The sequence below is a fragment of the Narcine bancroftii genome, chromosome 12 (assembly GCF_036971445.1).
Source record: "Narcine bancroftii isolate sNarBan1 chromosome 12, sNarBan1.hap1, whole genome shotgun sequence".
Lineage (NCBI taxonomy): Eukaryota > Metazoa > Chordata > Chondrichthyes > Torpediniformes > Narcinidae > Narcine > Narcine bancroftii.
Window position 1 is genome coordinate 68,395,737 of NC_091480.1, and position 10,268 is coordinate 68,406,004.

The 10,268-nt window shown below is 50.6% G+C and overlaps 1 protein-coding gene across 2 annotated transcripts in view; it reads right to left on the reverse strand.

The window, feature by feature from the left end:
• The window catches only part of LOC138747453 (aryl hydrocarbon receptor-like), a 91,997-nt gene extending 82,355 nt beyond the window's left edge, over window positions 1–9,642 (reverse strand). For both annotated transcript variants that reach the window (XR_011347505.1, XM_069906689.1), the window contains exon 1: window positions 9,266–9,642. Coding sequence is in view for 1 of the 2 variants with exons in the window: in XM_069906689.1 (XP_069762790.1) it covers window positions 9,266–9,402 (137 nt within the window). In the remaining variant the exon portion in view is untranslated. The remainder of the gene's footprint in view (window positions 1–9,265) is intronic.
• Window positions 9,643–10,268: the final 626 nt, after the last annotated feature.

The window sequence follows — 10,268 nt, forward strand, 5'->3', positions numbered from 1 at the left end:
TTTTTAAAAATTCCAAGGAAATTAACAAAGCATATTATTCTCCTCTAAACTACATACTCCCTCCCCAGTGTGATGGTCAGGAGAGCATAGTCAGCACAACACTGTTATAGCACCAGTGATTGGGACCGGGGTACCTCCAGCATCTCCAGGTTTTATTTTAGACTTGTAGTATTTTCCTTGAGAAACTCTTAACCTCTGCAGTGACAAGTGCAAGCTTTGGACAGAAGGCAAATTCATGCATTTGTGCGTTTCATGGGCAGGTCTGGTTGGCAGCAAATGGGCAGGTTCCAGCTCACACACCGACATTTGAAAATAATCATGCGACAGTAAAAGTCCTAAAATCCAGACTGCTCAGGGATTGGGTCAGTCTGGATTTTCAGGTAATATGTCTGTGAATCACGTATACAAAAGCTGAGAGTGTGAGAAATCTGGATTCTCGCGTGGTCCGGATTTTCTTTGCATTACAAATTATTTACAGCACAGAAGCAGGCCACTCAGCCCACTTAGCTTGTCCTGGGGTTTGTGCTCTTCACCCTCCCTCCCCTCAATCAATATTTGGGCTGGCATGGTGGTGCAGCAGGTAGAGCCATTGCCTCTCAGGGTCAGTGATCCAGGTTCAACCTTGATATCTGGCACTGTCTGTGTGGAGTTTGCAGGTTCTCCCCGTAACCGTGTGGATTTCTTCCCCCCCCCCCTTCCAGTTTCCTCCCATATTCCAAAGATGTGGCTGTAAATTGCCCCTCATGTATAAATGAGTGCTAGAATCTGGGGGGGGGGGGGGGGGGGGTGCGGCGGGGGAGTTCATGGGAATGGGTGGAGAATTAATGGAGAGATAGAAGTTGGAGAATGGGACTGATGGGATTGCTCTGAGAACTAGCATAAACTCAATGGGTCAAATGGCCTCCTTGTATGTCATGAATGAAATATGAAAAACAACGCCTCTGATTCCCTTCTGCTTCATGTGTTTTCTGGTTTCCCCTTGAATACATCAAGTGGATTCACCCCAAATACTTAAGGGGCAGCAAGCACCTTATTCTTGCCACTCTGAGGAGCGGAATGTGCCCAGAATTTCTTTGTGGAAAATTAGTGACAATTAAATACTTGTGACCATTTATTATGATCTCCATCAGTAGTGAAAAAGCCTTCTCACTACCATGAGATGAGAGACTACAGATGCTAGAGGAATTTAGCAAGTCGACCAGTATGTTGTGAGGGGGAGGGTGGGGGGGGTTGGGGAAGGAATTATCAAAGTTTCAGGTCGAAGTTCTTTGTTGAGGCTGAAGGGTTTCTGACCACAAATATTGACAATTTGTTTTTCACTCCCACAGATGCTGCTGGATCCAATAAGCTCCTCCAGGAGATTCTTTGCTCTTCTCAATATGAACTCTTCAAATCATTTTCATGTTCTTGAAGACATACCTAAGATGGTTCCCATTTCTAATCAAAATGACCTCCTTTCAGTTCAGTCATTCCAATAGGTAACATTCTCCTCAACATCCCAGGTGCCTCTATATTCTTTAGCAAACTACAGCAACCAGACACGTGCAACTCATTGAATGGGCTTATATTTAAGCGTCACAGAACCATTCTGCTTTTCAACACCATCCCTCAAGAAATGCAGTTTGATTTTTTTTTAAATGCATGCACTCACACATATTCAAAAAGAAAGGTTCCAATTGTCCCCAAATCAGGTGCCTAAGTCTCCTTAATCCTTTACGTGGAAAGTTGCAGGAGGAAGTTTTTCCAACAGTAGAACAGCACGTTTTGAAAGAAAACCCATGTGACATTAAATCTATTGTCTCATGGCAAAAGAATGGCATTAAAGCACTGTGGCTTTTGCAAGCCTGCAGTGGGCAGAAACGACCTCACAGGTGCACACAAGGGAAGAGCATTACTTTCAAAAGGTTTTCTGCTCCAACAGCTCAGGGTTCAATTAACTGGAAGCAAAAAGCCAAATTCAATTTCAATTTGTGCTCTTTTTCCCTCTCCTAATATATGCAACAGTTGAATTTTGTGAACCAACTTTTTAGGGTAAAATTTAGGGGGTAGACTTTTACACGCATACTGCCTTTGACTGTGGTAAGTACCTGTGTCGTTTGAGGAGTTGGGAGCTTGGATGGGCGGGTGACAGGGGCTGAGGAGAGAGTAGTGGTCAGGGCGTGACTTTTACATGGTATCACCTATTACACATGAATATATGGGACAAAAATTGTAATAAAGGTCGTGATGCAGTTCTCGAGTTTATTCCATGATGTGGCTCCGAATCATGGGTCCTCTACCGGCATCACCTACGGCTCCTAGAACGCTTCCACCAGCGTTGTCTCTGCTCCATCCTCAACATTCATTGGAGCGACTTCATCACCAACATCAAAGTACTCGAGCTGGCAGAGTCCGCAAGCATCGAATCCACGCTGCTGAACACCCAACTGCGCTGGGTGGGTCACGTCTCCAGAATGGAGGACCATCGCCTTCCCAAGATTGTGTTCTATGGCGAGCTCTCCACTGGCCACCGAGACAGAGGTGCACCAAAGAAGAGGTACAAGGACTGCTTAAAGAAATCTCTTGGTGCCTACCACAATGACCACCGCCAGTGGGCTGCTATCGCCTCCAACCGCGCATCTTGGCGCCTCACAGTTCGGCGGGCAGCAACTTCCTTTGAAGAAGACCGCAGAGCCCACCTCACTGACAAAAGAGGAAACACCCAACCCCAACCCACCAATTTTCCCTTGCAACCGTGTCTGCCTGTCCCGCATCGGACTTGTCAGTCACCAACAAGCCTGCAGCAGACGTGGACATACCCCTCCATAAATCTTCATCCGCGAAGCCAAGCCAAAGAAGAAAAGAAATCTTATTTCCATAACAGAAATCTTCGTGCTTGTTGAAGTAGATTTCTAAGTCAGCAAACAGTGAAGATGCTGCCTGCTCGCCATGACATATGTGCAATAAAGTCTGTGAAACGATACTCGAGGTTTCTGATCAGTTAGTTTCATTGACACCCTCCAGTACTCCATTTCAAGGACTGGCCCAGTGGCGTAGAGCAGTTTCACAGTTCGAGGGACCTGGTTTCAATCCTGACCTCTGGTGTTGTCTCCGTGGAATTTGTACCTTCCTCCGTAACCATGTGGGTTTGCCCCGGGTGCTCTGGTTTCCTCCCACTGCTGCTTTTGGGAGGGAAAGGGGGAAATTGGCCACTTTAAATTACCTCTAATATGTAGGCAAGTGGTGAGTACATTCATCAGCACTCCATTTTATGCAAAACTCAAAAATGATTTTTTTTTTCCCTGCATTGATGAAAAACAAAGGAAGAGCGAACCTGCATTTCCATGCAGCATCAGATTTTCCATCCAAAGTGCGTTATAGCCAGTGCAGTACTTTGAAGCCTGGTTGCTAACGTATAATCAGAAACCCAGTGGACCAATCGACACACAGCAAGATCCCTAAATGGTCAGTGACTGGAGAATCGATGGCCTGTCCTACATATGTATTGTTTCTACACGTGTTATGCACCGAGGACCGGAGAATACTGTTTCGTCGGGTTGTACTTGTACAATCAAATGACAATAAACTTGGCTCATGGTGTTGGTGGAGGGCTGAACATTGGATTCCAGGAGACCCCAATGCCCTTCAAGAAGCCCGCGTCACGGGATGCTTCACACTCCCGCTAACCCTGCCCACCCTGGGGAGATGAAGCAGAGCTAAGGAAATGGTACAGAAGCACAGCAAGGCACCTTCAACTCAGCCTGCCATTAATGGGGTAGGGGAGAAAGGATACACAGGGCATTATCTGCTGCAGTGCTGATCAGTAAAGGCTCAAGCCTGTCACTGGGAGAGTGAACTTTCAGTTTTGATACCAGACTGGTGAAGAATTTTATTTCAAAAATAAACCTCATTCATTATAAAAATAAAACAGGGCAAAGCTTTTTGTGTTCTTCATTGTTTGGATTCAGTGTTACTGCTTCTACAAATAGGCATGTCCTTTTTTTCTTTGAACAAAGCACCATTGCCCTTAATGTGGTCCCGTGGGGTGATACACCCTTCCATTGTTTACAAAGTTTTCCCCACCAGTCTCAGCCCCTCAATTCACAGGAGCAGAAGGATATTAGATGGTGGTCCTGTCCCACAATGCCTTCGCATTCGCCACGTACTCCTACAGTCTGGCATTTCGCTTCTGCATGTCCCACTGCACTGGAAGATCAACAAGTTTTGAGCAGACCAGCATGTCTTTCAACCCAGTTGATGATCTTCCAGCAGCACCAGATGTCGGTCTCTGTGCACACCCCTGGTGAGAGCCTGTAAATTCAGAGAGTCCTCGATTAGGCAGCTGCTCAGGATGAACTGTAACAAGGACTATGGAATGCTGTGCCAAAACCTCCTCGCAAACCCAATCTGCCACAAGGTGGACAACCATCTCACTCCTGCAGTCGTCTGAAGGGCAGTAGATAGATTGCTGTAAAACAGGCAGCCAGCCCACGACCACCCACCTCAACAAGAAGTGAAGATTCACCCCCACATACTTACAATGGAAAAACACTCAACATCCTTAACACTCAACTCAGAAATCCCCTCAAGAAGTACAAAATCCCTCCACAATGCACATAAAACTGAGCAGCTCTACAACCTGGCAACAAATTTCATCAGTACAGTACAAGTCCTAAAAATCTGGACTGCTCAGGGAATGGATCAGCCCAGATGTTCAGATCCTGGGGTAGTTCATCTGTGGCACTTAAGCAATGCTCGCACATAATGCATACACACAAAAGCCAAGCGTCGTCAAGAAGCCCAGATTTTCAGTTGATCCAGATTTTCACTGTACAAAGATTTGGCTGAGGTCATTACATCATTTGGCAGCTGTCACCATGTGATCACATTTCTCATTTTTAACAACTCTCCTCTTCAACTACAAAGCTTAACATCAGAACATACCAACGCAGGCACTGTTTGGGATATTTGACTCCAACGCTCCAAGCTAGCTCATGCCAAGACAGAGAACCCTTACCACATCAACACAGGAGGTGCAGCCCCTTGAGCCCATTCCACCATGGTGATACTCACCTCCACAGGCACATTCTGGTCCAAATCACTGAACACCCCTTACCATAAGAAACAAACTCTGAACCTTGCACTTGAAATCTCAAAATGACCACCCAAAAACCTACAGTTTTCTCACTACCTTGTGTGTGATCAAGTGTTTCACGCATTTTTAAGATTCTACCTCAGCTCTGGATTCTCCCAATAGCTTTTCCCCAGCTACGCTATGCAAAGGGTGCAAAAAAACCACAAGGTCACCCGACACAATGTTCCGTATCCATTCTACCAAATTAGGTTCAATCCTGACCTCTGGTGCCACCTGTGCAGAATTTGCACATTCTGCGTGACTGCAGGGGTCCCCCCATCTCCCAAAGACATGCAGCTTGACAGGTTAATTGCCTTCTGCAAATTGCCCCTATTGTGCAGATGAGCAATAGGATTGAGAGAGTTGGTGGGAAAATCAGAATAAAATCAAATCAGTGGCTCGGTGCAGATTCGGTGGGTTCAAGGCCATGCTTTCGTTCTTGTAACTCAAAAATTCACTTGGAGGACATCTGGGTCCTGCTGAAACCTCCTTTGATGAACTATTCCAAATTAGTTCCACGTCAATGGGATCATGAAGGAGACGCGCCAGTGACTATATTTTGGAAGGAGATTTGGTACGTCACCGAAAACTTCTACATTCTGTCCAGATGCGTCACTGACTGGTATAGAGATGCTCGGGGACAGAATAAATCCTAGAAGGTTGTTAACTCAGCCAGCAACATCACGGGCACCAGACTTCATTCCGTCCAAAGCAGCCTCTATCCTCAAGGACCCCCACCGCCTAGGCCATGCCCTCTTCACTCTGCTTCTTCTTTGGCTTGGCTTCGTGAAGATTAATGGAGGGGTAATGTCCACATCAGCTGCAGGCTCGTTTGTGACTGACAAGTCGATGCGGGACAGGCAGACACGGTTGCAGTGGTTGCAAGGGAAAATTGGTTGGTTGGGGTTGGGTTTTTCCTTCTTTGTCTTTTGTCAGTGAGGTGGGCTCTGCGGTCTTCTTCAAAGGAGGTTGCTGCCCGCCGAACTGTGAGGCGCCAAGATGCACGGTTTGAGGCGATATCAGCCCACTGGCAGTGGTCAATGTGGCAGGCACCAAGAGATTTCTTTAGGCAGTCCTTGTACGTCTTCTTTGGTGCACCTCTGTCTCGGTGGCCAGTGGAGAGCTCGCCATATAACACGATCTTGGGAAGGTGATGGTCCTCCATTCTGGAGTCGTGACCTACCCAGCGCAGCTGGATCTTCAGCAGCGTGGATTCGATGCTGTCGGCCTCTGCCATCTCGAGTACTTCGATGTTGGTGATGAAGTCGCTCCAATGAACGTTGAGGATGGAGCAGAGACAATGCTGGTGGAAGCGTTCTAGGAGCCGTAGGTGATGCCGGTAGAGGACCCATGATTCGGAGCCGAACAGGAGTGTGCGTATGACAACGGCTTTGTATACGCTAATCTTTGTGAGATTTTTCAGTTGGTTGTTTTTCCAGACTCTTTTGTGTAGTCTTCCAAAGGCGCTATTTGCCTTGGCGAGTCTGTTGTCCATCTCGTTGTCGATCCTTGCATCCGATGAAATGGTGCAGCCGAGATAGGTAAACTGGTTGACCATTTTGAGTTTTGTGTGCCCGATGGAGATCTGGGGGGGCTGGTAGTCATGGTGGGGAGCTGGCTGATGGAGGACCTCAGTTTTCTTCAGGCTGACTTCCAGGCCAAACATTTTGGCTGTTTCCGCAAAACAGGACGTCAAGTGCTGAAGAGCTGGTTCTGAATGGGCAACTAAAGCGGCATTGTCTGCAAAGAGTAGTTCACGGACTAGTTTCTCTTGTGTCTTGGTGTGAGCTTGCAGGCGCCTCAGATTGAAGAGACTCCCATCCGTGCGGTACCGGATGTAAACAGCGTCTTCATTGTTGAGGTCTTTCATGGCTTGTTTCAGCATCATGCTGAAGATTGAAAAGAGTGTTGGTGCGAGAACGCAGCCTTGCTTCACGCCATTGTTAATGGAGAAGCGTTCAGAGAGCTCATTGCTGTATCTGACCCGACCTTGTTGGTTTTCGTGCAGTTGGATAACCATGTTGAGGAACTTTGGGGGGCATCCGAGGCGCTCTAGTATTTGCCAAAGCCCTTTCCTGCTCACGGTGTCAAAGGCTTTGGTGAGGTCAACAAAGGTGATGTAGAGTCCTTTGTTTTGTTCTCTGCACTTTTCACTCTGCTACCATTAGGAAAAAGGTACAGGAGCCTGAAGACGAGCACTCGGCAGCACAAGGACAGCTTCTTTCCCTTCGCCATCAGATTCCTGAATAATCAATGAACCACAGACACAGCCTCACTTTGACATTTTCTTGCCCTATTTTTATTTATTTTGTAAGGTGGTTCATATGAATGTTTGCCATGATGCTGCCACAAATCAACGAATTTCGTGATGTGTTCATGACAATAAATTCTGATGCTGAGAAAAAGCAATCTAGCATCCTCTTTTAAATTATTTTGTTACAGTTTACATTTGTGGCTCTTGTTCTGAAGTCTTATCTATAATCAAATATCCTTGACTGATCCTGTAGATCCAGTATTAATTTAAATCATATTCCCACCCCGTAGTCATTTCCTCTTCAACGATCACTTCCAATTCTGTGAACTGAATTTCATGTTTTTAATAATCCAGTCTCCTAATCATTGAAATCTGTTTCTCTCGTGCCATTTCCAGCTCAGTTACATTCTTACTAATAGTGAGGATTAAAATAAAACTATCAGATAAGTTATTACCACATTCAGAAACTTTCACTCCTGAGAAATGGTGTCGTTGCCAACCAGCACTTATTGCCCAATGTTAACTGCCCCCAAGAAGGTGGAGGTTGGTTGCTTTGGGGGGGGGGGGGGGACACTTCATGAACTATTGCAGACCTTCTGGTGAAAGAGCCTGCTGGGGGAAAAGAGTTGTGGGATTTAGACCCACCAGTGATCAAGAAAGACCTGTGTTATAAAAGTAAGGAATTGACAACTTGTCTTTCCCCCAAGTAAATGCTGTCTCTTTAAAAGAGAGACAGATGCCAGTGGTTGACGCACAACAGTCGGTGCAAGGCAGAAAGGACCGAAACAAATGATGAGGGGAAAACATTCATTCCCCACAACAGGTAACATGAGTGGAAATATTGCATAGAAGAGCAAGAACTCGTTTAAATTTGGCTGCCTGCCAATAAATAATGAGAAACACACTCAACTGCAAAGGGCAACAAAAACAAGCTCAGCCCAAGTCGATCTATAAAAAAAACACATGAACTTCACAATCACCTGTAGATCCAACTCTTCCAAGGAGCTCAGGGCAAACATTACCCCCATTGCACTCCCTGACCAACTCTCAACTCTCCAAGCCTGGCAATCAGCAAGCAAAACCCCCCTCTCTCCCCAACCCCCCCTCTCTCCCCAACCCCCCCTCTCTCCCCAACCCCCCCTCTCTCCCCAACCCCCCCTCTCTCCCCAACCCCCCCTCTCTCCCCAACCCCCCCTCTCTCCCCAACCCCCCCTCTCTCCCCAACCCCCCCTCTCTCCCCAACCCCCCCTCTCTCCCCAACCCCCCCTCTCTCCCCAACCCCCCCTCTCTCCCCAACCCCCCCTCTCTCCCCAACCCCCCCTCTCTCCCCAACCCCCCCTCTCTCCCCAACCCCCCCTCTCTCCCCAACCCCCCCTCTCTCCCCAACCCCCCCTCTCTCCCCAACCCCCCCTCTCTCCCCAACCCCCCCTCTCTCCCCAACCCCCCCTCTCTCCCCAACCCCCCCTCTCTCCCCAACCCCCCCTCTCTCCCCAACCCCCCCTCTCTCCCCAACCCCCCCTCTCTCCCCAACCCCCCCTCTCTCTCTCCCCCACCTCCCCACACCCTCCCTCCCCTCTCTATCCCCCTCCCCTTCTTCTCTGTCCCACTCCCCCCTGTCCCCATCCCCTCCATCTCTCACATCCTGTTGCCCACCTCCTCTCCCCCCCCCCACCGCCCCGCCCTGACCCACACCCCCTCCCTCTCTTATCTCCGGTCCCCCACCCCTCCTTCCCTCTGCTCCCTGCCCTGCCCACCCCGTCTGCCCCCTCCTCCCCCCCCCTCCTCCCCCCCCCCCGAAGGTTGCCGACCGTTCCCTTGGGGATAGCAGGAACACCTCAGATTCCCAGGTAAGAGGAGCAAGGACGGAGTGTGGAGAAGGTGGACGGACACACACAGACCTGCTGGAGCTCTGCACCGCCCCTCTCCTCTTCCTGCCCACAAACACGTTCCTCGAGGTGGCGATCATGCTGCAGAGGCCGGTGGGCGAGGACAGCACCTGAGGAGCGCAGCTCAACCCCACCGCTCGCCGTGACATCCTGGCATCGGCGCGGGGCGCGCTGGGACTTGTAGTCTCACGTCCACAACACGCCGGTGACTTCACCCGGCCTCCAGCCGCCGCTGTTACGTCACCACCTCCGGCAATGAACAGTCCACAGAGGCGAAGAGGGGGCTTGGGGGAAACAGGGAAGCGAGAGAAGGGATGGGGGACAGGGAAGGGGACAGGGAAGGGGGTAGGGGACGGGGCAGAGAAGAGGACGGGGAAGGGGGGCAGGGAAGGGGGTGAGAAGAGGACAGGGAAGGGGGAGAGGTGAGGGTGACAGGGAAGGATGAGTGAAAGGGGGTGGGGGACGGGGGGTGGGGGACGGGGGGTGGGGGACGGGGGGTGGGGGACGGGGGGTGGGGGACGGGGGGTGGGGGACGGGGGGATGGGGGAGGGGTGGGGGACGGGGGAGGGGTGGGGGACGGGGGAGGGGTGGGGGACGGGGGAGGGGTGGGGGACGGGGGAGGGGTGGGGGACGGGGGAGGGGTGGGGGACGGGGGAGGGGTGGGGGACGGGGGAGGGGTGGGGGACGGGGGAGGGGTGGGGGACGGGGGAGGGGACGGGGGACGGGTGGGGGAGGGGTGGGGGACGGGGGAGGGGTGGGGGACGGGAGGGGTGAGGAGGTGGGGGACGGGAGGGGGTGGGGGGTAGCAGATGGGAGGGGGGGTAGCAGATGGGAGGGGAGGGGTGGGGGGTAGCAGATGGGAGGGGTGGGGAGTAGCAGATGGGAGGGGTGGGGAGTAGCAGATGGGAGGGGAGGGGTGGGGGGTAGCAGATGGGAGAGGAGTAGCAGATGGGAGGGGTGGGGAGTAGCAGATGGGAGGGGAGGGGAGGGGTGGGGGGTAGCAGATGGGAGGGGA